This window comes from Xiphophorus couchianus, chromosome 5 (assembly GCF_001444195.1).
Source record: "Xiphophorus couchianus chromosome 5, X_couchianus-1.0, whole genome shotgun sequence".
Lineage (NCBI taxonomy): Eukaryota > Metazoa > Chordata > Actinopteri > Cyprinodontiformes > Poeciliidae > Xiphophorus > Xiphophorus couchianus.
The window spans coordinates 41,316,160-41,343,686 of NC_040232.1; the positions used below are offsets into that span (position 1 = coordinate 41,316,160).

General features: G+C 39.9%; 2 protein-coding genes and 2 long non-coding RNA genes across 4 annotated transcripts in view; 1 reads left to right on the forward strand and 3 right to left on the reverse strand.

Annotated features, from left to right (window-relative positions):
* The window catches only part of slc5a10 (solute carrier family 5 member 10), a 74,069-nt gene that overhangs the window by 34,872 nt on the left and 11,670 nt on the right, over positions 1-27,527 (forward strand). Inside the window, exon 9 of the mRNA XM_028018057.1 lies at positions 5,659-5,794. Within this exon, the coding sequence (XP_027873858.1) occupies positions 5,659-5,794 (136 nt within the window). The remainder of the gene's footprint in view (positions 1-5,658; positions 5,795-27,527) is intronic.
* fam83gb (family with sequence similarity 83 member Gb) lies at positions 241-20,586 on the reverse strand. Its single transcript, XM_028018056.1, has 5 exons — positions 19,349-20,586; positions 17,205-17,372; positions 16,181-16,305; positions 7,897-9,232; positions 241-2,125 (listed from the first exon to the last, which is right to left on the reverse strand). Exons 1-5 carry the CDS (start codon positions 19,838-19,840, stop codon positions 1,772-1,774), a joined length of 2,475 nt encoding a protein of 824 aa, XP_027873857.1. The 5' UTR covers positions 19,841-20,586; the 3' UTR covers positions 241-1,771.
* Positions 21,489-25,217, reverse strand: LOC114144859 (uncharacterized). The gene is made up of 2 exons (XR_003595563.1): positions 24,207-25,217; positions 21,489-21,683 (listed from the first exon to the last, which is right to left on the reverse strand). It is a non-coding gene; the product is annotated as an uncharacterized LOC114144859 (long non-coding RNA).
* On the reverse strand, positions 26,077-27,339 carry LOC114144857 (uncharacterized). Its single transcript, XR_003595561.1, has 3 exons — positions 27,288-27,339; positions 26,561-26,632; positions 26,077-26,441 (listed from the first exon to the last, which is right to left on the reverse strand). It is a non-coding gene; the product is annotated as an uncharacterized LOC114144857 (long non-coding RNA).

Here is a 27,527-nt window from a genome sequence, read left to right on the forward strand (position 1 = left end):
AACTTGAATACCTTAACACTTTGTTATGTTACAATCACAAAATTCAATATTAGGGCCGGGACTTTAATTTTTTCTGCAAAAAACAATCTGATGGGATGCTGGAAAAGACTAATATGTGCAGGTTTGTGCAGTGAAGCTATTCAAGCATAAAATAGCATCTCAAACACTTTAAAAACCCTTCTTGAAACATTTAAACTGTCTTTTTCAGTTGGATTCTGGCTGATTTAGTCAACAGTTGGCTAAGAAATATTCTCTCCTTTTATTTAAAACATTAATTTTTGGTCCCGTAACAGTACTTGATATTACATCTACATTTGCACAGGTTATCAACAACCTTTGTCAAATATGTAAAAGTAATCAACATAGCCTTCTGTAACCAATCACAGTGCTGTCAGTGCTAAAGGCTGATTTGTTTCCAGAAGTAGACAATCTCTCATAACTCAAGACACATTTTTATGTTTATGTTGGATATGAACAAACTTAGAAGGAAAAAGAAAAGCAATTGAGATAAGTCCAGGCTCAACATGCTTTGGGGGGAAGTGAAGTGTCTGGTTAGGCAGAGAAGAATGCCGGAGCTCACTGGATGTAGTACCACATGGAGAAGACATTTCAGTCTTTTGGTCAAAACAAATTATCCGTGGTACATTTGCATTTCTGTAGACACAAATATGAACTGCTTTGTCACTACCCCAGGTTCTTCCTCACAGACATTTCTTCTTACCATAAATAGTTCTTGTAAGTAGGCCTGTCACAATAACAATTTTTTCTGGGAAATTAATTGTTTCAGAAAATATTATAAACTATAACATTGTCATTTTGAGACCATTGTTAACTAATAGCATAAAAATTGTCTAACAATGCAAATACACCCTCTAAGGGGTCAATAAACTAATTTCAAAAGACCATTTAACACTGGAACTGTAAGACCTTTCAAATCTAAAAAATTGTGAGGGGTGCTGGAGGGGTTCACATTAAGCACTGTTGATGGCAGGGAAGAGAGGAGTATGTAGCAGCTCTGCAGGTTCAGTGGTTCACCACGGTCATTCAGTTTGAATCCAAAGCCTCCCAGACTGAAGCTGTCAAGTTCGGCTAAACCAGCGTTTCTCCAGCTCGCTCCTCCTCACTGGGCTTTCTGCTGCGCTCTGTGGTAGGAGACCAGGAGCCTGGCAGGTAACTGAGGTAATGGTCGCACAGTGATGACTGGAGACAGCGCTGCTCCCTCTCCATTTATTTCTATGGAGTTTGTGCAGTGAGGCGACAGACACTTGCACTCATCCCGACAAGTGAACAGCGTAATTCATTCATGTGAAATCTCTATCTCGCACACGCAGACTACATAAGAAAGTTGAAAATTGTTCAACATTTGTCATTTTTGCCATCTGTCCCTTGTGTGGCAGGCTGAACCTCCACTCAGGTTCAGCCTGAGAGGAGGAAAACTGAGGCTTTTAACTCCCTGTGTGTTTAGCCGTTACCAAGGAAACCAGAGGGGAGGAGTAACTCCAGGCAGCAGAATTGAGCTTTCTGTCATCCAGTTTCTGGTAGAAAGAGAGAGATGACGAAAACAAACAAGCAATAGTACTGCCCTCATTTTATTATTGAGCTCATTTTAATTTATTGTGCGATTAATTGATTTGTTTATTGCGACAGGTCTAGACTGTGTTACATTGTAGGTCTTAAAATGGAGATGACAGAAACGAGTCCAGACTGAAGTTTCCAGTTTCTAAACTGGAAGTTTTGTCAGCAAAACTCTCGTCTGTTCTGAGCCACTGCTCTACCTAGCAGCTTTATTAGTCTGAGAGGCTTTTTTCTGAGAGCTTCCTGCTCGCCCTTTCAAATTTCTAAAGGAGCTGAGTTTTGACAGAGACACTCCAAACAACCCCATTTGGTCGGCTGTTGGCTGAGGCGATGTCTTCCTGTATCCGGGGCTGTGTCTCCGTGGTGACCTCCCTGAGCGGGGCTCCACCTGCAGCTGGCCCAAGTCGGGCGGCACCAACTGCCCCTGCCAATAACGGTGTCCTCCGATCACGAGCCCAGCGGTCCGGGGTGGGCGGTGGAAACTTCCTGGTTTTGCAAGGATTACTTTGGGTCCCCTGATCCTCACTTCACGAGCTGCAGACCTTGAGGCCTGGAACCGAAGCAGAGACAGAATACAAAGAGATGAGTGACCGACTGAGCACCACAAGGCTTGATTATTGGTGTTATGTCTTCAGGTTTCATAAACTCAAGCATTTAAGCATTTTATTAGTTACATTTTATCAGTGATTTCAACTTAAGTTGAAATTATATAACAAAATAAAGGCATATCAGAAGGTAACATATTTATTTAACTCCAAGATATTTTTTATGTTCTACTAATCAAAGCTCCCCTTGCTATCCTTGTAATAAATATTTGACCTTACAGACTGCTTCACTTTACTTGACATCCTTTCAAAATATATGCAATTTCTTATGATAATTTGGTTATTAGGATAACAATGATTACCAACTAAATCTCTCATGCAAAGAAATTTTATATTAGACAATTTAAGGCCCTGGCAAGTGCAGGGGGGGCTTGAGCCCCTGCCCCTTTTATCTTTGATGCCCCCACTGCCCTTTTTGGGTTTTTTTTTTTTTTAATGCACAGCACATTGTATTAGCGTAGTCTAATGCAGTGATGCCCAAAGTGGGTCCTGGAGGGCCGGCATCCTGCATGTCCTAGTTCTCTCCCTGGTGGTACCAACAACCTTTTCAGCAGGTCAATGTTCTTCTTAGGCCTCTAATGAGCCATCATTGGATCCAGGTGTGTTAAACCAGGGAGAGAACTAAAACATGCAGGATGTCGGCCCAAAATGATCAGGGGCCCCACTTTGCAATAGACAATGTGCAATAGACTATGCTAATGGCCTCTAGTAAATGTGAATATCTAACTGCAGTTAAAGATTTTAAGTTGTGGCTAGAAGGGCAGTTGGAGTGGAGCCACACAGTTTTTTTTACCTCTTTCGTCTCTTTTGTTTTATTCTTTTTGTGGAAAGTAACATTTGTATCGTTTTTATTTTTGAAGTAAACTGCTTAACTTTATCAAGAGGATCCAGTTTGGTTTTTTGTCATTTCGTCATCAAGTGGACCGAAGGGGAAATACAGAGAGCGTCAAGCTTATGGCTTCATTATTATCTACAGAAAATAAGCTATAAAATATGCCTACCTACTTAAAACTCTAGAAGTGTGTCAAACAAAGCTGACTGATTTATTTAGCCACCAAACTTAGTGGGGAAAATGGCAAAAGAGAAAAAGTCTCCAATGCTCTCAGTTAGAGGTCTGCAATGTTTTTCTACTGTGAAACTACACGATTGCAGAAACGGTTTATGTGTTTAAAGAATAATATTTCTGTATGTAATAACTGTAGAATTTCTCACTCCATTTCAACCCTCTTCAGCTTTCCACATCATTTTCTATGCTCTTTATCAGTGTGTTATTTCAGTATCTGGACCAAAATAATTGGAGTAAACTCAAAAATATTTCTCTCTCACTCAAAGTCATGCAGTTTGTCATCTCTTGCACCGAGTGGAGAACAATACACCAACAATCTTATCAGACGCAAACAGAAAATAAACTGAAGCTGCTAAGAACAGTTTCTATAAGTGTAAATGCAAGTACAAAAAGGAATAGGAAGCCAGTCACATTTTTATTTCATCTTTTTACCACACTGCTCCACAAGCTAAACCATGTGATATGCAATAAAACTATGTCTATAGAGATACAATAACTCCCATTGCTCACCTTTGTCACTGTTGATGTCAAACATTGCTAAAATGACTGCTTACCAAAGTCATTAATGTATATGGTGTAAAAATGTCTTATTTTTAACAGATACATTAAAATATATATCTTTTAAATGTGTCAAAACTCACTGCCTTAATTTTTAAGTGTCTAAGATGTCTAAATAAAAAACTACAAAAAACAAAATGGAGCAGCCATATCTATTAAAAATCTCCTAAACATGACAGAACAAAAGTAGCCAGTCATTTATGCTTTAGGTATTTACAAAAGTCACACAGATGATCTTTTTTACTAATTGTTTTGCTCCTGAGTGCTACTGTGAGTTCAAAACTATCTTACTTCTAAACCAAACATGAAAATCCCTCAAATCCTCTTACAACACAATCTAACATTTTAGCAAGCGAGAATATTTTCTAAGAACAGAAAATTATTACAAGTGAAACTTTCTTTAATCTCATTGTAGATGTGCACAGTGTAAACTATCAATTCTAATTCTAACTTCTTCCATGATTATTACCAACCTCAGTAAAATGTAGAAAAAATGTAATCTTTGAATGCATTGACAAAATTAGTAATAAACTTAAAGTAGTTTTCTAATCGTAAACTTCAGGGAATATCTTTTAATCCCTCCCTGTTCACTGTGGGGAAAAACAGCTGGAAAAGAGTGATTTTGACCCAACATACTGACGTGAGGGTCAGTAATAAACCACAACTAGTAACAGCACATTTGCGCTGCCTGAGTCAAATGCTGATGTTTGCATATCCGCACCTGGAGCAGGGGGTGAAGGTAGGTGAAGGGATTTGGGGGACATGGAGAGCCAGCTGGTGGGAGGTGTTAATTGACTCTCGTTTGTCACAGTTTCCTGTTGCTTTTAATGGTTTAGCCGTTGTTCTGACAGCAGGTAGGGGCAAATGTAGGCAACTGGCGTGTTTCTTGACTTAACTCACATCTGCCTTATGTTGCATGTTGCAGGATGACGTGACAAAACTCATTTGTGACCCATTTTTTCTTAAAGTGGGATTTTATTTTAAGTTGGATCTTTCAAATCATATTACTGAAATTTGTTACATGTCTGTTATAGGGGTGCCAATAGATTTGGAGAATGCTGTTTATGAACACTTGAATTGAATCTATGTGGAGAACTGCAAAATCTCTTCTGAGATCGTCAACTTTTCCTGAGTCATTTAGCTTTCAAAAGTATTTACTTTTACTTTTTTAATTGATGGTGGAATATAAAAGGTATGTTATATTTCAATCAAATGTTGACAAGTATAGCATAACAATCAACAAATTCGTCTGATATGAAGTGTTCATCAAATGAAGGAACTAACAGTTGATCACAAGAAAGATTGATTATGTTAAACAAACTCACCTAACGTTGAATACATTTTTTATTAAAATTATTAAGAAATTTATTCAACTGAGGTTATTTCTTTTGTCTCCTGTATAGCATTGCAGTGTAGAATTGGTTTAAACTTGTGTAGTGAGTGGAGAAAAAGGAAAATAAATGACATAAAAAACAGAAATAATAAACAACTGACATTTTTAGTTATTTTTACTTGACATGTAGAAAAAAATGAACTCTTTTGGTTCATTGAAATGATTATCTGTATGATCATTTAAAATTATATTTCTATTTATGTACATTTCTACAGTTGACCTATAAGTTAAAAGTAGGCATTATCAGAGTTTTGTATTACTGTTTAAGACTTCTCTGTTTTTTTCCTAAGTTTGAGTATCTGAATTGTCTCCTGTGAAAAACACAGGTTTGCATTTTATTTCAAAGGTAGTTGACTGGATTTAGTTTTAATGGAGATTGCACCTTATTTCACCCTGTCGGTTCACCCTGTAGTCTCTTGATCTAATCATTTGTTCCTGTTTTATTTCCTTTGAACATGCAGGTTATTGTACAACGGTCCCTATCAGCTAAAAACATGAGTCATGTGAAGGGAGCGTCGATCTTTGCCGCCTATCTAAAGTTGCTGCCCTTCATCTTCATCATCCTGCCGGGTATGATTAGCCGAGCTCTCTATCCAGGTGCGTACACACACAAACACAAACACTGAACAACATGCTGGCACAGATTTTAATTAAGAAAACAAAGGTAAAACATCCCAGGTTTATGCAGGTAGAAACTTGCTTTGCTATCAGAGATGAAATGAACTGATTTTGACATCAGTTTGTAAAACAGGTGTGTGTATGAGAGGGTGTGTGTGTGTGCTGCTTGCGTGTCTGTGTGCTTTTCTTGTCAGTCTATTGCGATTTCGGGGAAGCTCAGGACTTTCCCAGTGATCACTTTAACCTGAAGAGGTTAAAGGTCAAGCAGGATAGCTGTAATTCATCTCGATTATTTTTTAGATCTAAAAATTAATTTCAGCCTTTTTAAAGGAGTGATGATAGCATGCTTTGATTTTTTTATTACACACTAAAAACAAGAAAACTACAAAATTTTAAATTACACAAAATATGCAAACACAACGTCCTATAATTTTTCCTTTTTTGATTGAAGATTTACTTAAAATATACAACACCATAGTATGCCTACTCATTTAAATCTTTCACATGTCACTAAACGTGTTTAATACAATTTTATGTCACTATTTGTGACATAAAATTGCACACCTGTAAAGTGAGAATGATGCATGGTTTGAAAGACGTTAAGGAATAAAAAGCTGAGGGTGTGCTGTTCGCTTGGATCCATCAGAGCTGGTGGAACCTCCTGGCCTCTTTTTCCACAGATAGAAATGTTACCCATTCTTCTTTGCTAATATCTCAATCTCTATCACACTGGATTTAGAGAATCTGAACAGAAATTTTCAAGTTTTGCCACAGATTCTCAGTTGGATTTGGAATTTGACTAGGCCATTCTAACACACTTTAATCCAAGCCTTTCCATTATAGCTTTGGCTATATGTTTAAGGTCATATGCTTGAATCCCTGTCCCAGTCTCAAGTCTTACAGCCTCTAACAAGTTTGTCTTCCTGAACTGCTCTGGATTTAGCTCCATCTTATCAACTCTTATCTCCCTCCTAGTCCAGCATCATGCAGAAGACATGAAGCTGCAGTAAACACGTCTTCTTGTGGCCTCTGGGCTGCTTCTCTGAATGAGTCTGAGCCTGTCAGTTCACGTCAGGGGTCTACAACCGCAGGCTCCAGAGCTACAGGCTCATCATTTTCTCAAAATGTATTAACCTGGATCAATAATTATGTCAGATAATAAATATTTTAATTATATAAACAATATATAGTCAGGCTGGTTTGAACAGTTGCTATATTTTTATGCATTATCACTTTAGATATTTCCCACCAGATTGATCCTAATGGTTTATGGAATGTTCTTTTATATCATTTAGCTTATTTTCTTAGGTGGACTTTCTATTTTTCCACACTTTTTACATGTGGATGGAAAAGACTCTGCTGGCCTCATTTTACAAGAAACCTGTTTTCTTTGCAAAAGTTTAACTTTTATTTTTGAAATTATATTGCATATGGAGAACAAAGACTGGCAAATTACAAAAATGACTAAACAATTTAAATGTGTGAAATTATTATAACTGGAAATAAATCAATTGAATACATTATTTGTGTATTTATTTCCGTTTTTAATAAATTAATGGCATTTAAATAATTTCATAAGTTATTTATTGGAATTTGGCACTCTTCACTCTACATAAATAGAGAGCAATGGCCTTTATTAATTGATTAGATGACTTCTGAAAGCAGATGCTTCAACTGTATTTTAATTTATGGTATCAGTGAAATGGGAGCTGAATGAAAGTACATATTAAATATTGTAAATCATTATATTTTTCTTCTTCTTTGCAGTTTTATGCTACCTTGTGTGAGTCTTTCACACAAAATCTCAAGACAGCACAACAAATTCTGTTGTAACCTGAGAAGAAGTGGAAGAGAGCATGGGGTTAGGTTTTTAAGGCCTTGGATCAAATGGTTCAAACCAAGCAAGTTGTCTTGACTGGTAACTGAAGAACCTAAACTCACACACAGCCAAAAACACAGTAAAGCCACACAGAGTATATGAGATGATCATAGGTCATTTTAGTTCTTTTCTGTGACCAGCTCATTCTTTTAGCACCTCATACAGACTAGCACGTGGGTAGAATTCTGTAGTGTGTGCTCACCTGTCCGAGGTGCCGGTGTGGGGAAGCATGTTCCAGTCCACGTAGTTGCTGGGACTGACGAATGAGGGAAGCGCCTCCCTCCGACTGGCGGGGTTCACGCAGGTCCAGCATGCTCTGAGAGAAGCGAGCCATCATGTTGAGTCCGTCTCCATGGGACTGCCCTCTGCCGGATCCAGTCTGCCCGCCGTTGATCAGCAGGTCACTGGCCTCCTGTTGAGGACAGTCATAAAACTCCTCCTCTGATGCCGTCGATAAACTTGAGGGGTCTTCGTTGACTGCTCGGTCACATATGACCTTAGTGCTGTCTTGGCTCCCCTCTTCATTGCTGCCCGAGTCTCCGCCATCGTTCTTTGAAGTTAACTGGCTGCGGTTGGGAACCAGCTCCTTGTGAGCGTGCTCTGTGTGCAAATTATCAACCTGATCCATTTTTATCAGCATGACCTGAGCCTCACCAGGGTGCTCTGCCGAGGTGGGGTCTATGACTAACTGCAGCGTGCGGCGTTTGGGGACAGGAGGTCCTGCATGTGCTGTATCTAGAGTTTTTCCAGCACTGTGTGTAGGTTGTGAATCAGCAGCAACTTTGGCTTGGGTTGGAGACTTTGGCGGTTGTGGATTATGTTGTGGAGTTGTGGTTGGTTGCTGAGGGGAATCTGGAGATTCTGTTTGCTTGTTTTCTGCTGAAAGTATGGCCGTAGGACCTTTAGGATTGCTATGTTTTTCTGTTTTTAGCTCTTTTTTGTCCTGATTTGAGGTGGATTCCTCAGCTGCCACTGGCTGAGTCAGTGGTGCACTGAAGCGTATAGCCTGACTAACCTCGAACCTTTCTGACCTCTGTAAGTGAACCTGATGCGCCCTCTTTTCATCTCTAATATTGATGAAGCCGATCACGTCACTCGGGGGGTCTGGCTCTGGCCAGGTGGGAAGATAGGGGATTAAGTTGGCTTTCTCCAGATTGACTAAGCCCGGATGTAATGGCGCCTCTTTCATAACTTCCTTAAGACGTCCTTTCGTCACCTTCAGCCCAGCAAGATTCTGGGTGTTTAATTCTTTTTTACTTGAGTTCTGGTCAGAGGAGGTGGGGCTGGTGTGATTTCCCACTGCCACCAGTGCATATTTGGGATTGATGAGCTTCCTTGCGACAGAAGCCGGGACAGGAGCCGGTACCGCCTGAGGGAGTGGGTCAGGGATCGGCTCGTCCTTCAAGGAAACCTTGCTCAGGGACACTCCCCGGGACATGAGGTAGAGATCCCGGAACTGCAGGTCGAAGGTCTCCACTGCTTGCCCTGTGATGACAGTGATGAGGTTCCGGTCCAGACGGGACGAGGACCAGGTGAAACTGGAATGACACATAGATTAAAGCATAAGGTCACAGCGATAACTGAACATGCTTCGGTCTGCAGATTCCTGCACTGTGGGTCATACTGTAATGTAGTTTAATAATTACACCAGATGTCTGTTTGCTGAAGTCAAACATCATCTAATTATGTTTTGATCAAATTGCATAATTGTCTAGGATGACATTTTCTGGAAGAATCAGTGGCGATGCAGAAGGCAGGAACGGCTCAGAACTGAAGACTAAGGTTTCAGTGTTAGCATGCAGGAAATTCAGGCTAATTTACTTCAACTGGCATCAGATGGTGACAGGCGTAATGCATCATGCAGCAACAGATCTGAAAGGAAAACATTGGATAGTGAAACCTTTGCACGGGGTGTAATGGCTCTGAAAGTGATTTGCTTGTACAGAGGTTTCACAATAACTGATGAATTTTACTGTTTTGCCTTCTACTCCTTTATCATATTCTCAGGTCAACTGGCAGTCAAAAAGGAGGACATGATATGATGAACTGACAGTTCTAAAAAATCATTCACTAAGGTCCTTGCATAAGTATTCTTATTCCTTGGACATTTTCACACATGAACCCCCCCAAATTTCTAAGGATGCAGCGATCCACATTGTTCACTTCTGATACAGATATTTCATATCGGCTGCTACCGATCAGTTACAGAAAAACAGCTGAATTGTTGTTTTTTTTTTTATTTCTAACAGTCGAATGTACTGAATTACAAATTCATTTAATAACTCTGCACCAATACACCAACAGCTTCACAAGCTTGGTCAAACATGTACAAATACAACTTTAATGTATTCAGTCAGTGCAATTAGGAGTAGAACAGCCAATGTAAAATAAAGAATAAAAGAAACTGAAACTGACAAAAACAATAGGTTGACTACCTTGGTCAAACATGTAAAAAATAAACTGCAATAGAATAGATCTGCTCTTATAGATCTGGCACATTGTCACCTATACTGATCTGGAATTTCTTTCAATATTGGGATCAATACAGATATTGACATCAGACCGATTCACCTCTACAAAATCTCACGATACCTGGCCCCAGTCATCCTCTCCTTAATAAAGTGCAGTCATCCTGTCCCATGTGCAGAAAAACACCCCCAAAGCATGATGCTTCCACCCCCAAGATTCACAGTAGGGATGGTGTTTTTGGGATGGTACTCATCATTCTTTGTCCTCCAAAGTTCTATTTTGCTCTCATCTGATCACATAACTTTCTCCCATGACTCCTCTGGATCATCTAAATGGTCATGGGCAAACTTAAGATGGGCCTGGACGTGTGCTGATTTAAGCAAAGGAACCTTCTGTGCCGTGCATGATTTTAAACCATGACGTCTTAGTGTACTACCCACAGTAATCTTGTTAACAGAGGTGCCTGCTCTCTTCAGGACATTGACAAGCTCCTCCCGTGTAGTGATGGGCTGATTCCTCGCCTTTCTTAGGTGAGATCTTGAATGGAGCTCCAGTCCAGAGGAGATTGACAATCATATTTAGCTTCTTCCATTTTCTTTTTTTTTTCTCCCCTCCAGGGGGTCTTTTGTGGGCTTATATGGAAATAGGCTGACAGGAAAGGGGGAAAAAAAGGTGGGAAGACATGCGGTAAATTTTCTAATAATTGATCAACAGTTGATCTTTTTCACCAAGCTGCTTGGCAATTGCCCCATAGCCCTGTCCAGCCTGGTGGAGGTCTGTAATTTAGTCTCTGGTGTCTTTGGACAGCTCTTTGGTCTTAGTCATGTTAGTGGTTGGAGTCTGATTGTGTGAGGTGAGCATGAATCTTTATGCAGCTAATGACCTCAAACTGGAGGTGGACTTTTTAGAGGTGAGCTAACAGGTCTTTGAGGGCCAGTCTTTTTGCTGATTGGCAGCAGTAACACACAAATAAATTATTTTTTAAAAAATCATACATTGTGATTTCCAGATTTTTTTTTCAGATTCTCTGAGTGGACATGACCATAAAATGAACATTTCAGACCCCTCCATGATTTCTAAATGGGAGAACTTGCAAAGTTGCAAAGAGTGCTCAAACACTTATTTTCCTCACTGTATATATGCAGTATATTTTATCGTTCTGATATGATGCCCTCAAAGACGGGGCCAGGTTGTTTTGCATGGCTGGAAGGTTGCCATGGAAATTAAAGGATTTCTCAAACATGCATGAAAGAATCAAGGCAACATTCAGGTGTTTTTTGAGGAGAGGATAACATTATAACATGATGTAAAGCTAAAAAAAAAAGTTAAAGTGCATTTTATTTGTTGACACACTAGTTTCTCTCTGGATTTCACTAGCCGTTTGTGCCTGAATGCTCAGGTCAGATTTAAAGTGGCTTGATTTCACTGGAAATAGTTAGGCATTTGTTACGTCCACAAAGGGCACAACATATTGAGGACACGAAGACAAAAATGAGGATTCAAAAGTAATTTTTATTTTCAATTCTCTCGACCTTTTTGTTTAAGATGAGCTTCTTTTGATTTTTCTGTGAAGAAAAAGAGAATTAAATCCTTGGTTCCCCGTGTCCCAAAAAAGAAAGAACACAAAAATCCCAAAGTATAAACAGAAAGTTGGACCTGATGAGCCGATCAAAAAGAACAAAACGGTACAGCAGGAGGCCAACCCTATACAGGGCCGTCGAAGCCCCTGCTAGTACCGGACTACAAGAAAAAAAACACTACTGTTAAAGAAAAATCGAAAACAGGACAACCGGTCCCACCAGGTCAAAAATTACAACAAAAACAAAACATCAACCAGACAAACAGCTAACAAAAACTACCGTGTGGCAGGCTGGAGACGTGCGCACCGCGTCAGAATGCATCCTCGGTGTTGGTTGGGAGTGGGCGTCGCCCTTACCTGGCGCAACCCAGCCTATTTATAGGCGGTCCAACAGCGTCACAAATTAACGGACCAATTACAAGAAAGAATTATCAAAACTCTAAAGTATATTAAACAACAACAACAACAATCATACAACTAACTTCTATACAAAATAATCCAAGTGAAAAAAAAAATAGACAGAAATAACTACAATGTGCCGGAGCACATAACACCCCCACACAAAGACTCTGAATGGGGATTGAGGCAACCTGCAAAAAAAACACTCAACCCATTCAGAAAAAGAAAGGTAAACAGACTAAAGTCGTGAAAGAGCGTCGGGTTGGAATGTCTGCAAACAGCGATCGACAAGACTGGACCAAATTAATGACATCAGCCTGCTTGGAAAAATCAAGGTGAGACAACAGGAGAGGTAAGTTTCCCAACACCTCCGAATTTGGAAACTGTCCTTCTGAGACAACCGGGAAAAAGACGTCACCTTCAGGGTCAGCACTGGACAGCTCCTTCCGTGCGTCCGCACCTGCACCGACGCATGAGACAGCTCGTCCACTGGAAACGCAACTCACCGCCTTAGGCAGAGAGGGCGCACGCTCGATGTAAGGCTCCAGCACGTTAACATGACAGAGGCGTGACGCCCGCCCCCGATCAGGAGTAGAGACCATATAATCTCTACCGCTGACCTTACTCTTGATCACATAAGGACCACTGTAGCGTGCTTGTAAGCCGGAACCAGGGACCGGAAGTAACAACACTTTGCCACCAGGCTCAAAAACCCACATGGCCGCCTTTCTGTCAAATAACGACTTCATTGTAGCCTGTGCAGTGTGAAGATTTTCTTTAGCTACCTCGCACGCACGGCTCAGCTTCAGTCGAAAATCACTGACGTAGTCCAATAAATTTTGGCCAAACTTTTCACACAACCACTTCTCCTTCAAGAGGTTTAAAGGACCACGAACAGTGTGAGCAAAAAACAAGGCCGACGGGCTAAACCCCAGAGACTCCTGAATCTCCTCCCGTATAGCAAACAGTGGTAAACGTACCCCGTCATCCCAGTCCTTTTCGGACTCCAAACAGTAGGTGCGAAGCATCGTTTCCAACGGTTGATGGAATCGCTCGAGTGCGCCCTGACTTTCCGGGTGATAGGCGCTAGAATGACGGTGCTTTATGTCAAGTTGATTTAAAACCTGCGCATCGTTAAACAAAGATGCTAAGCTTTCGTCAGTGTTATGGAGCACCATCAGCTGCTGTCTGAACAATGACAGAGCCTTGACATCAAAAATGACCTCCTCCACACCTTTCCGTAATGGGACCCGTTCGGGTTCAGCGTTGCACAGAAAAGTTTCACTCAAATCCAGGTCATCAGGATCTTCCTCCTGTCGACGCCTAAGTGCTGCGCGCGTAACTGCGCACGACGTGGACACATCAGGGAAGGTAAGAGCAAGCTCATCCGGACAGGTGCGCAACACCGGGACGGGTGTAACGTCTGGAGTAACTAACACTCGACCCCCAGCCAAATCGTTGCTCATGATCATGGAGACGCCGGGTATGGGGAAACTAGGGCGCACTCCAACCACAGCGTCACCAGACCACAGCTCAGACTGGATCACGACTCTGTGCAGAGGAACACTAATGTCTTGCATGCCAAAACCACGAACCGGCACATCTGAACCAATAGCAGTGCCATCATCCAACGGCAAAATCCCCTCCAAAATAAAGGATTGAGAAGCAGCAGTATCCCGCAATATTTTTACAGGGATTTTCTCACCAGCAGGAGACACAGAAACAAATCCGTCCATAACGAAAGGCATAAAATCAGCATACTCACAAGACTTTTTATTGGAATGTGACTGGGTAACGTGATTTACCGTTTGAACCAGAGCGACCGGCTTAGTGTTCTTCTTCTGCAAAACCGGACAATTGGCCACAATGTGCCCCCTCTTCTTACAATAAAAACACGTCACATTCGGTTTTAAATCCGACACAAGGTCTGACTGACATTCGACGCCATTGAGCGCAGCAGGTGTAGCTGATTCAACGAATGAAACAGGTTTTACACACTCCTTCCCGTTATGTTCCGATTCGTCAAATATTTTAAAAACATGTGATCGCTCAAAATTAGTTCTGTGCGTCAACACGTACTCATCAACGAGCACTGCCGCTTCCGACACGTCTGACACTTTATTTTCATTTAAGTAGGTGGTAACTCTGTCTGGCAAGCTATTTTTAAAATCTTCCATTAAAATAAGCTGCTTAAGTTGTACAAAATCCGCAACATTCTTAGCAGAGCACCAGCGATCAAAGAGAAGTTCTTTGTCTCTAACAAATTCCACATAAGTCTGATTATACTGTTTCTGTAACTTACGAAATTTCTGGCGATAAGCCTCAGGCACTATTTCATACGCCCGCAAAATAGAGTTTTTAACTTTGTCAAAATCAAGGCTATCTGCCACAGACAGACGCATATGCCTCTTGCGCTTTGCCACTTAATGTACACTGCAACAACAAAGTCCACACCTCCTTAGGCCATTTAAGTGTGAGCGCCACCCTTTCAAACAACGTGAAATATTTATCAACATCTCGCTCATTAAATGGAGGAACCAAGCGAACATTTTTACACACATCAAAATCATTTGATTGGGATTGCGAAGACGCAGCACCAAACTCAAGTTCCTTCAAACGCAGCTCGGCTTGTATCTCCACTTTCCTCTGTTCCAGATACAGCTCCTTCTCTCTCAAAACAAGCCGTCCTAATTCAACTTCAAGCTCCTTCAAACGAACCGGATTATCAGGCCAAGAAGCCCTGGATGGAGACCCAACAAGACTTTTTGGCAAACTTGTAGCAGGAAAAATCCCAACCTCAACCAGTGCTGCCAACAACTCAGCCTCAATTGTTCCTCTTTTAGCACGTTTATTTACCGTAACCTTGAACTGATCGGCTATCAACAGCAACTGATCCTTTGTGCAGTTACCCAAGGACTCAAACGTGGGCTTTTTAACAAACTCATCCAGGTCAAACTCCATGTCTAGACCACAGAATCAAGCCACACTCCGCGCTAAAAGCCCATGCACAAACAAAAGCGACCAGAAAACCACGCCCACTATCACAATCAAACCACCGCAACGCACACCAGCTGTTCCAAACTGCAGAGAAAAACCACACAACCGAAACAAACGCAAAACAAGCTCAGGACACAACTAGGCGCTAAAGGTAAACCTTGTTTAGACGAGCCCCCATAAATATGTTACGTCCACAAAGGGCACAACATATTGAGGACACGAAGACAAAAATGAGGATTCAAAAGTAATTTTTATTTTCAATTCTCTCGACCTTTTTGTTTAAGATGAGCTTCTTTTGATTTTTCTGTGAAGAAAAAGAGAATTAAATCCTTGGTTCCCCGTGTCCTAAAAAAGAAAGAACACAAAAATCCCAAAGTATAAACAGAAAGTTGGACCTGATGAGCCGATCAAAAAGAACAAAACGGTACAGCAGGAGGCCAACCCTATACAGGGCCGTCGAAGCCCCTGCTAGTACCGGACTACAAGAAAAAAAACACTACTGTTAAAGAAAAATCGAAAACAGGACAACCGGTCCCACCAGGTCAAAAATTACAACAAAAACAAAACATCAACCAGACAAACAGCTAACAAAAACTACCGTGTGGCAGGCTGGAGACGTGCGCACCGCGTCAGAATGCATCCTCGGTGTTGGTTGGGAGTGGGCGTCGCCCTTACCTGGCGCAACCCAGCCTATTTATAGGCGGTCCAACAGCGTCACAAATTAACGGACCAATTACAAGAAAGAATTATCAAAACTCTAAAGTATATTAAACAACAACAACAACAATCATACAACTAACTTCTATACAAAATAATCCAAGTGAAAAAAAAAATAGACAGAAATAACTACAATGTGCCGGAGCACATAACAGCATTGAAAAGAATATGTAAAAACACTCTGTGAAAACCTCAAGAAAATCGGACAAACCTTTAGTCTAAAAAAGTTAGACTTAAACAAAAATCCTACAAGGCAGTCTTGCAATACTTTAACACATTATAATCAGTATGTTAGTGTCAAAGCACTAACTCATGGGCTGCTCACCTGTATGAGCCAGAGATGGCTCTGTCTCCATCTACAAGGAGAAACTTCTCGTTCAAGGAACCCCGCACCTTCTGTGCCGATCGTGTGAAGAATTCCAAGCCTCCACAGCAGCGTACTCGCAGATTCTATGCACACACACGCATACATACAGTGTTAACACTATATAACTCTACAGGATTTGGCATTCATTGCAGAAAGGCCTTTAATGCACAAAGGAAACATAATGGCAACAACAGACTGGAGAGCCCCCCAAAAAAAGCCTTTCCTTGTTGCTTAAGAGTCAGCTTTAATGACCTCCACATGATGTTGAGTGACTGTGCAGGTTAGAGCTTGGACTGTCGTGCTTCATTGACACACCCTGTAGTGTTTGTCTTGGGTTCTGTGATAAGGGTGTGGTTCCTGGCTGAGCAATAGTTCTGTGTGAAATCTCTCAGGAGCAGCTAAAGAAAGGAGCTGGAAAAGCTCGCAATAACAAAGAGGAAAGATAAAAGGGAAAAGTTAAGAGAGGAGATAAAGTTAAGAAAGCAGATTATGCTGTTTGAAAGTAAGAAGAGGAACAGAAAAAGAAACCTATAAGCAACAGCAAATTGAGAGTGTGTGTGGTTTATCTAATTGCCTGCAGCACAGACAGGAATGTATTCAGCATCTTCCTGGCCTCCAGTCTAAAAAAAAAAAACCTGTAGAAAATTTCCGTGAAACGCTAAGTATTTTCTGTTAGTGCCTGAACCAGTTTACCTCAGAGGCAAAAAATAACAAAGGGGTTAAGTGAATGACTGGCTGGTGCAAGTTAGATGGCTGCAGGCAAAAGCTTGCAACTCTAAATCAATAAAGAACTTTGATCTCTAATATTAGTGATGTACATCTAAAAGTGTGATCTTATGGTTAAAAACAGTCATTTTCCTAAGAATATGTTCTCTGGGACATCAAAACTGTTTTAATTATAATTATTGCCATTTATGTGACTCCAGACTTGTTATCTAATCCAAGCTTCTCATCAAAATAGTGTGTGTATGTGCATGCAGACCTTTAGGTGCCCCCGGTGCATATCAGCTCTGCCACACATGGAAAGAAAGCAGGGCACTGCAGCAATATCCAGAATGATGTACACAGGGATTTTACGCTTATAGGACGCGTCCAGAAGGTCTCGAAAGATATCCACATCTGTAAACACGTCCATCCCCACAGCTATCACCTGCGCACACACACACAGGAAACCAGAAGTTGTTAGCGTTTCCTGTTCCAAGGGTGGGTTCAGTTTGTTCTACTGTTATCAACAATATTAAACCCATTAATCTACAGAGGAAGCTGGGCACTTTGGAGAATCTAACAATAAATTAAGAAAACATTTATTCCAGTCCAGAAAGTACAGGTTTCGTCAGATGACTGTTAGAGACAAAACGTGTTTTGCAGAGAGGTGATAAAATGCTGCTTGACTGGACACTGTGTTCCTCTGCTGCACAGAAAAACAACAGTCCCGTTGACTTAACCAAACTAGAAGCTTAAAACTGCACAGCTAGAAGATAATCAAGATGACTATAATTAATCTGCCAACAACACTGCACTGCCTCTCTTAGGTTCATTGGAAAATGAATCAATCAGTAGGAACTTATGATTTTTGGACCAAGTCTAATTATTTTAATGGTTTTTGCTTCTTTTGTAGACTAAACCAGTGAATAAGCATGTACCAAGATTTATGAGTAAGAAAGGTAAAAGTGATGTACATTGTGCAGGCATGTGAACTGGTTCAGTGACGTAAGTGCATTTCTTTCCACTGACACTTCAAGCTCAAACTTGTCTCAATAAAACGCTGTAGGCGTGTCTAAGGCTGGCACATGGATGAGGCGAAGCAAAATTTATGAGACAGAAAATTGTGGCAGATGGTGAGATTTAAACTGAAAAGTCAAAACAGAGTTTGCCAAGTGAGCGGAAACATGGCCGCTGGTTCTACAAAGAGCAAATCAAATATGCTGTTCTGTCACTAAAATAATTTACAGTCAAGTAGTACTTATTATAGTGACTAGCATGTAACCACATTATCATTGTTATAAAAGTATTTTTTATTAATAATTAAGACCTCTAAACTTATTTTTCCACTGCAAGAGTGCAAACACACCAACACCTATCATGTGAAAGGGGAATTTGTTTCAGGTTAGTGACCAGTACACAGGAAGCAGCTTAAGTCACTATTAGTATTATACAAGACATGTATAGCATGTATAAACATAGACATGCTCTATAGTTCCCTGGTACAGGCTGAGCTGATACAGTAGACCAACAGCAGCAGATAATACAGCTCCAGTGAGAAACGTCACACTGGACATCAACCAGATTGGATTCTGTGACTTTCCACTCTCCTCCAGCCTGGGGTTTTGATTTCCAAAATATACTTTGACATAAAAAATAGTACTTTGTCGACTAATCATCAAACCACTGCTTTCTCTCCTTCACCAATGAGTGGTCCAACATGAAGTTTGTGATAGCTATAGCTGTCTGTGTGTGTTGTCTGTGTTTGTGGTGACTCTTGAAGTCCTGATGGGTTTGACTCCCAATTCTCTTAAGGTTGAGATTATTGCTGTTGCTTGTGTGTCCAACTTTTTTTTCTCCACTAAACTTTTCATTGATATACCTGGATACAGCCTTCTGTGAAACGCTAGGTTCTTTAGTGATTGCCTTTTTGGCATTTCCTCCTTATAAAGTTAAGTCAGCAATCTTCTATCTTAACATAGCACTTGCTAAATAAATGATAAACATTTTTTTTTAAAACACTAATCATTTAGTTTATTAAGTTATAAGCTACAATGACCTGAGTTTAAGCTTAGCACAGCTTACTTTGACCAATGAGCCATAGAGTTTACAAGATTATCCTCATTTATTCATCATAGTATGTATCCTTAGTCTTTATCTAATTTTAATAAGCTCAAGACATTGTGCATCAAAGAAAATGTAATTTGATTAGCTTAAAGACAAAATGTGGATATCGTTTAATGGGTTTAAAAATCATGATGCACAGTGTTTTATTGTTTCACAAGAAATATTAGCTGTATTTTGGGTCTCCAGCTATCCTGATTTAGCTCATGTGTATATTCTGTTTTTGGAGGGAAACTTCCGTTATTATTACTTTCTACCAATAAAGTCGTTATTATTGCCATACTCCTCATTACCACCTACCTTCTGGGCTGATGCAATGCTCTTGCGAACCACCTCTTTGATGTGCGTGTGACCCTCAGTGGGAGGCTGCGTGTACACGGTCACGCGCGTGACCCCTCGGTATGAGATGGCTTCAGGCCAGCCAAGGTCCAACTCCGCCACCGAGGCTTCGGACCGGTCTGGCCAATATGCGAGAGACACCTCCCCGTCTTCTGCTTCTTCCCCGGACCCTGGAGTCAAATTCCCCGGCCCTGGCGTCTCTGGCCTCTGGTGGTGTTCGTACCCGGGTCGGTACGCCTCCGCGGTGCGCGTGACTAGCTCCAGCTCTCTTTCCGAGAGGAACTCCCGGACTTCGTGTTTCTGGATGTAGTCCGTGAACGCATCGCGGCCCTTGGTGATGAGAGCTTCGAGGGCCAGTCGTTGGTCCTCGCTGTAGAAAAACTCTGGCTTGCTCTCGCTAATGCGCCAGTTGACGTGGTTCTCATCCAGACACTGGATCTGAGACAACGCCATGACCCCCCAGTTAAAATAAACAGATAAGCACTAAAACTAGTCTGACCCAGTTTCCTCTCGTCGGTCCGAGGGGTCAAGACTCAAATACGTGCTATAAGTTATTACGGTTCACAGAGTCCGAGTGACCCTAGATTTGCTCCAGTCTTACTATTTAGTATCCATTTAGTAGAATTTTAATAAGCTAACAGCAGCTATCAGCTCAACCCGGACCGCTCGGTTAACTGAATCTCTCAGTCAGGTGTAGGCTGAACAAAGCTCTCTCTCCCAGAGCCACGCCTTTCACCTGAAAGGGGCCGGAGAATCCCGGCCGCGGCCCCTTCTCCTCACAACGGCAGCTGCAGGGCTCAGCAGACTCGGGAGACAGATGTCCCGGTCGGTCGACGAGCTTGAATGTGTCTGTCCGTGAGTCAACGCGACGGTGAAAACACACGTCAGACACAGACAGAAGTTATTAATCCCCCGTTGCTAAAACTGCGTGACTCAGACTAACTGTTGCGCTGACGAGTCACATTTCCTCTTTGTTGTCGGAGCTCGGAGGTTTCTGTCCAGGCAGCTGAGGGAGCCGTGCGCTTCATGAACGTGGCACGAAAGAATCTCAGATGACATTACTGTATCCGGGGTCACAGCAGTTCTTGTGTTCTAAACGTCTTATAAAAACTTTTAAAACTTTATCTAATTGATACAGGGACTGTATCTTAATCATTGAATCCGGGAACGGAAGCTCGGCCCCGTGGGCATAAAGGCGGAGTGTACGGCTCGGAAGTTGGTGAGGAAAGAGAAGCGCTAAACCCCACCCTCCTCCAAACCGGACGGAGAAAGAAATATGTGTGGATTTTTTCTACCTCAAATCAGAAACCTTAAGACAGCGTGACAACCAACTCACAAAAAGATTAACTGACTTTGAGGAGCGTTAATGAGAAGTATTAATGGATATACTGCAGTGTTAGAAGAGTTTAGCCTAAATGAGCCAACTGTCAACCCATGAAAAGCAGTAAGTGCAGATTCCTCTCTAAAAGAAAATTGCTGAGTAGACTAGATGGCATGAATTTAAAGCAGGGGTGTCAAACTCAAATCCACAGTGGGCCAAAATTTTAAATTGAACAAAGCCGCGGGCCAAGGTTGAACAAATGAATCTTTTGATATGGACCCAAACAAGTTTTGATTTAACAATAAATATTGAACAAGCAAGGCTTATATAACTTAAAAGTGCAGGCCTGCAAAATTGAGTTGCTAAAAATAATAATAAAACATATAAATGGCATATTAAATCAAATTTAAATCAAAATTGAATGCCTCCTTTCTGAGGTAAATGTCAAAATTAGCTTCGTACACAGACTAATAAATTTGAAAATAAAATAACATAACAACTATGAATAAATCATTAAATAAACTATGAATAAACCATTCAGGCCTTGGAGTAACAAGAAAAGGTACGTAGAAAACGTATTTATTGCTCATTTTGCGACACACTGATCTACTCTGATGCAGCCAAGCCAGATACCTGGCATCTTTTCTTGGATGCCAGTTCATCAATGTTGGGGCTCAGAGTTTGAGCTGAGGAAACCTTCATTATCGAACAAAGGTGTTCGTCAGTCAGACGTCTCCTGTGAGACGTTTTCATCATCTTCACTGAGGAGAAAAGTTGCTCACATATGCAAACAGATATTCTGTCTCCCACCTGTCCAGAAAAGTTCTATTTTCTGTCTTTCTTTTCGCCATTTTTTGGTAGGGTAACACAGTGACAGCTGTAGTTTGAGGTCGCAGTGTGGTTTGGGGGAGAGGCCCGGGGATGCGGGGTGCGCCGGGGCTTTCAACCGAAGGAGTGCGTAAGAAGACGGATCACCTACCTACCACAATGAATCAAGGAATTATTATATGTATCCCCAAACCAGACAAGGACCCTAGATTTATTGAGAATAGAAGACCTATTACACTCAGAAATTCTGATTATAAATTACTAACATACATATTTACCATGCGTCTCCAAACAGGAATCTCAAACATTATTGCAGAATCACAATCTGGCTTCTTAAAAGGAAGGTCAATCCACAACAATATCAGACTGGTGAAGGACCTGATTGAATATAGGGACATGATCCAAGACGATGGCTTCATTCTTTTTCTTGACTTTTATAAAGCCTTTGACTCGGTGGAACATCAATTCTTATTCTCAGTTCTTGAACATTTTGGTTTTGGAGCCAATTTTATTAACTTAATTAGAGGTTTATATTAAAACATTAATAGTTGTGTAATACTATCTAAGGGCACCACAGCCAGATTTAACATTAATGTTGGAATTCCTCAAGGGTGTCCCATCTCCCCATATCTCTTTAATTTGGTTGCAGAAATGTTAGCAATCTATCTTAAAAACTGTGTAGTCATTGAGAAATTAGATGTTTTTGGTACAGAATTAATCATTAGCCAGTTAGCAGATGACACCACCGTTTTCTTAAAAAATCACAAGCAGATTTCTATTGTAATTGATAAAATAAAAAAATTTTCTGAGGCTTCAGGACTAACTAAATTTTTAAAAAATGTGAGCTTATAGCCATTCATGACACTCCCCTAAAAGAAATATCTAGCATTCCAATTAAATCTGAAATTAAATACTTAGGAAATGTTATAACCAAAAACCAAGAATCAACCTTAACTATTGAAAACAAGATCAAAGAATGTAAATCCAAACTTAACTCATGGCTCCAAAGAGACCTCTCTATTTTAGGACGCATTTATTTAACAAAAATGGAAAGTTTATCAAGATTAATTTACTCAACTTGTAGCACTGCTATCCCAAATAGTTTAACTAAAACTATTAACCAAATGAACATGAACTTTATTTGGAGGAACAGGCCACACTACCTACGGAAAAGTCATATGGTGAAACAATTCAAAGATGGCGGTCTGAAAGTAATTGACTTTGAATGTCTTAACGGAACCCTTAAGATTAATTGGTTGAAATCCTGGGTTAAAAATTCTCAGCTATTTTGGTATTGTGTCCCTAATTATGTATTTAACAAAATAGGTGGTTTAAAACTTGATTTCAATATAAATAAATTGCCCATTAAACTAGCAGAGTTCCATAAACAAGTATTACTATACTGGAAAATGCTCTATGTACATAACTACTCGCCTCACTCCTCTATCATATGGAATAACAGATTCATATTACATCGTAATAAATCCTTATTTTACAAAGATTGGATGGAGAAGAATATTTGGTCTATTATACACTTAATGGATGCTAATGGTTGCCTGTTAAACTACGAACAATTATGTGCACAATATCAATTCTTTCCCCCAAGAGCTGAATTTACCAAATTATTTAATGCCTTTCTGAAACAATTTATTAATCAGGTAAAAAACTTGATAATAAATAATCCAATGACCCCACAATTATCAAATTTATTAATTAATGGAATTTCATTGACTGATCAAAAATTCAATAACCACACAATTAGAAACTGTCTTAACGAAACTCTGTTCCCTGGAAAAATTAATAGAAATAACATTCTTTCCAAGTTTGATAATAAATCAATTGAAACTTTAAGAACTCTTTATTTTAAACTCCCCATACAACCAAAAGCTAAAGAAACACACTTTAAAATTTTAAATGCAATTTACCCTTCAAAAGAACTATTAAGAAATCGCTTTAATATCGATGACAATAAGTGCTCATTTTGTGAACGTGATATTGAAACGATAGACCATATCTTCTATGAATGCAACCAAACCAAAACATTCTGGAATTGCTTAGAAAGGTGGATCAGTTTAAAAATCACACTTCCTGAATCTATTTCCAGAGATTTGGTAACTTTTGGAGTGTTATTAATAAACAAAACTACAGAACTCTGTTGTAACTTAATATTTTGTTTAGCAAAATTCTTTATTAATAAACAAAGAGTGCTGAGATCATCCCCAGTTTTTAACATCTTCTTATCTGAATTCCAGTTATATTTGAAATCCTTGAAATGTATTGAATCGTATGAATCCCTGGCTGAAATATTAATGGAATTGCCCACTGATGTATATCAATCCTAATACATGAATCCCCCTTTGCCTTTTTTTTTTTAGTTATTGTTTCACTATTACTTATTGTAATACTAATTTTCTATTATCAATATTACTCTGTATTCCATTTTAAATATGCCTCTTCTATATGTGCCTTATACAGAATTCCACTACTGTAATTGCCTTGTTTCTGATTAATTTGTTTAAAAAAAAAAAAAAAATGTGTTCATGTAACGTCATGGTGATGTACCGTATGTGTCGGTGACACCTGGCAGACATTTCTGTGTTTGTACTGTTATGTATTTTGTATCTCAATAAAGATCCATTAAAAAAAAAAAAAAAAAAGAAGACGGATCACCACCTTCCTAATACATCCATGTCCGCTACCATAAGTGCTACTGACACAGAGGAGGAGGCGTGTCTGCCTCTGTCCTGATTGACGCGCCAAAAAAAACAGCAGAGCATTATGGGATTTGTAGTATAAGCGGTGAATGCGGCGTCACAGCGTTGCCAATGTATAATACCGGCGGGCCGGCTCTAATATTAATTTGAAATTGCCTCGCGGGCCAAATATAATTACACTGCGGGCCAATTTTGGCCCGTGGGCCAGAGTTTGACACCTATGATTTAAAGGGTCTGCTGTTTTTGTTTTTTTGTGATAAAACATAGTAAAACAATTTTTAAAAATAAATTCGGTGTTTGGAGCTTGGTTTCTGGAATTTTAGGTATAACTTCATTAATTGTAAAAGTTCTTAAGATTTTGATATTAAGTATCTTTTTGTATTCATTAATAAAACACATTAAGCTCTACATATGACTTATGTCATGAGAACATTTATAATATATATCATGTTATAAAGATACCTACATTATACCATAAAGGTCATTTAATAAAATAGTTTAAGGAAAGTAAGTGTGTGCTCTGGCTTGGTCAAAAAATTGGTACATACATGTAGAGCCCTGAAAATATTTTAGGAACATGATAATGTTTAAGTAATAAGTATATTGATCTTATTGGGTTAGCATTTATTTCATTTAGTATTTGATTAAAACATTTCTTTTGGTTTATGGCTAAATATGTGCTAAAACTACTTCATCTTTTTATTTCATAGATTTCTGTCCTAATAATGCCCCTTTAAGAACTACATATTGCATGATGGGAGTTTAAAGTTCATGACCTGTGAATGTGTATGGAAAAGAGAAAACTACACGCACTGTATGCTTGAACCGTGGATTTTGTTTAATAAAGTTGCACAAAAGCAAAAATCTGAGTTTTTAAGTTCTTTTTTAGGGTGCAACAAACACAGACGTTGTGTTTTCAGCTAATCTTATTTGCTGAAACTTTTTGTCACTACGTTTAGTGAAAAAAAATCTACACTGTAACAAATTGCTGTATAAAAACGGCCAAAACTGAACAGTATCATACTGTTTCTATTGAAAACGGTACTGCACCGTGAAAAACAATGCATTCTGGGCAGGGGCGCAACTCCATATTTTTGAGGTGGATGCGAAATATCAGGTGTGCAGTCCAGTTCCACTGCAAAGTACTTGGAGGACTTGATCTTGGCAGATATTTTACTCAAAACACACTCTGATATTGAATCTAAAAATTCATTCTGAGTGCACCATGTCAGATATCCAGTGGTTTGTTTGGAGGCAGCCTTTCTAAGATGCTCTGCCAGTGTTACATCATATCGTGCTATGAGCTCAAGGATTCCCAGAAAATTTCCTTTTTTAGGATTTCCTAACTGAGAATTTTTCCCCCTTAGTGGCAAGTTTCTCTCTGCAAGGAAAAGTATGCAGTCGATAACTCTAGTCAACACACTTCTCCAGTGTGCTTTTTCAGCTGCCATGGTTTTCTGCAGTTCACTATCAATAGTCTTACCTAGGCGTAAGCGAGATGCCATTTCTTTCCACGTCAGATAAGCATTTATGTGAGAACTACTGGTTTCATGGTGCTTCAGTGTTTTTGAAAGACATCGCCAGTTATTATACCCCTCCACAAGGCATGTGTCAAGAACTTTAGCTTCACCAAAAAGCTTACATGCAAAACAATAGACTCTGTTAGTATTTTTAGAATACAGTAACCAATCTCGTTCAACTTTCTCTCCATTAGACAGTAAACGAAAACAGTATGCTTTGGAAAAACACCTCTTATTCTTCTCTGATCTTGGATATGGACCATCAGAAACTTTCTGTGGGCCATTTACAACCATGTACTACCTAAATGTGTCCCCCATTTTGTGTGGTAAAGGCCATTCAGATGGTTCTTCTGAATAAAGCCTTGTCTCGGCTCTCTCCTCCGCAGCTCTGTGCTTCTCTCTCTCTTCATCATCTAGTCCTCTCTGCTCTTCCTCTCCCTCATCTGCACCTTTCTGTTTCTCATTCTCCTTTCTCGTGGTTGACTCACCATGACTGCCTGCACTAATTTCCCCCAAAAAAGAACACAATCAAAGATGGTCATCAGAAACTCAAACCATCATGGTATATAGGTTTTTGTTGCTTTCCTAATGCCTACCTGATCTCATCACTTGTCTCCTCTATCACTGACCTCATGTCTGTCTCCTTCATCCCTTGTCTGTGGTGTTCTCCACTAAGTCATGTGGTCAAAAAAGCATTATTAGTCGTAAAAATTACAGATCTTACCGTTTTTAAAAATTTGTGCTTGAGATGGACTAGTTGCTCCCTCACTTCCACCTGCATTAGACCAACCTGTTGCCTTCCCCTGTCTGTCCTGATTCTTCCTCTTTCATCATCTTCTCTTCTTTCTCTCCACCATCACAGCTGAATGACATAAATTTTGTGTTAAATAGGCTTAAAAAATACAGCAGTCAAACTACAATAGAAATTAAACTTTAATTTAAATCATCTCCTTGTTGGATAACAGTTACTGATTGGACATTACATCTGATCTGACTTATCAGATACATCACAACACCACTGTAGTGGTATTGAATAAGACATTTAAACTCAAGTGTCCCCCTGCCAAAAAGGTTGGTAAAATAGGTCACCAACCTTTTTGAGTTTAAGGGCTTTAGTGACTCCGATGACTAATTTGTCTGATACACGCATGAACTTGAACAACTCATCTTTAATTAAAGAATCCATAATATATATGAGTGAAAAAATGCACCCAGGAGGGCTAAGTGTTGGACCATAGCTGGGCACTGCCGCCACAGCAGCTTTAGCTTTCCTGTGTTAATATTTCCTGAGTTTTATTTCGGTCATTCTTACTTAGTGCGCGGTTATGTGTCTGTGACAGGTTTATGTATCAGATATTCATAGAAATACAAAACAAATCGCGTCCCTTAATGGTTTAATAGGGGAGGCAACTTTTAACAGCAAATATGGGACGATTCCGTATTAGGCTAGCTGCTAGCTTTAGCTAACTTGATTATTTACAGCCTTCCTGTCCTGCTAATACACTGACGGTACTTACCTACTATCTTTCAACCACATTGAAAGGCTTTTTTTCATCCCGCCAACATCTTTATCCTTCTCCCTTTTCCTTTTTCTGTTTTGCGCCCCGGACAGCTTTTTTTTCTGCCGCTCCATTTTGTCAAGTGCACTACGAGTGGTAGTCTAAAATAAAAAAAATAAAAAAAATAAAAAAAATAAAAAAAACGCGCCTGCGTACTCTTAGGGGCGCGTGCACAGCCACCTGCATGGGAAAGGAGAG

Bases quoted from the DNA above. Each gene is read 5' to 3' on its own strand.
- fam83gb (XM_028018056.1), bottom strand. From the start codon at position 19,840: ATGGCGTTGTCTCAGATCCAGTGTCTGGATGAGAACCACGTCAACTGG. The intron at 16,306-17,204 runs GTCTGCATGCAC...GTGTGTGCATAG, and splicing joins TGCACCGGGGGCACCTAAAG to AATCTGCGAGTACGCTGCTG. The intron at 2,126-7,896 runs GTGAGCACACAC...CTTCGGTTCCAG, and splicing joins CACACCGGCACCTCGGACAG to GCCTCAAGGTCTGCAGCTCG.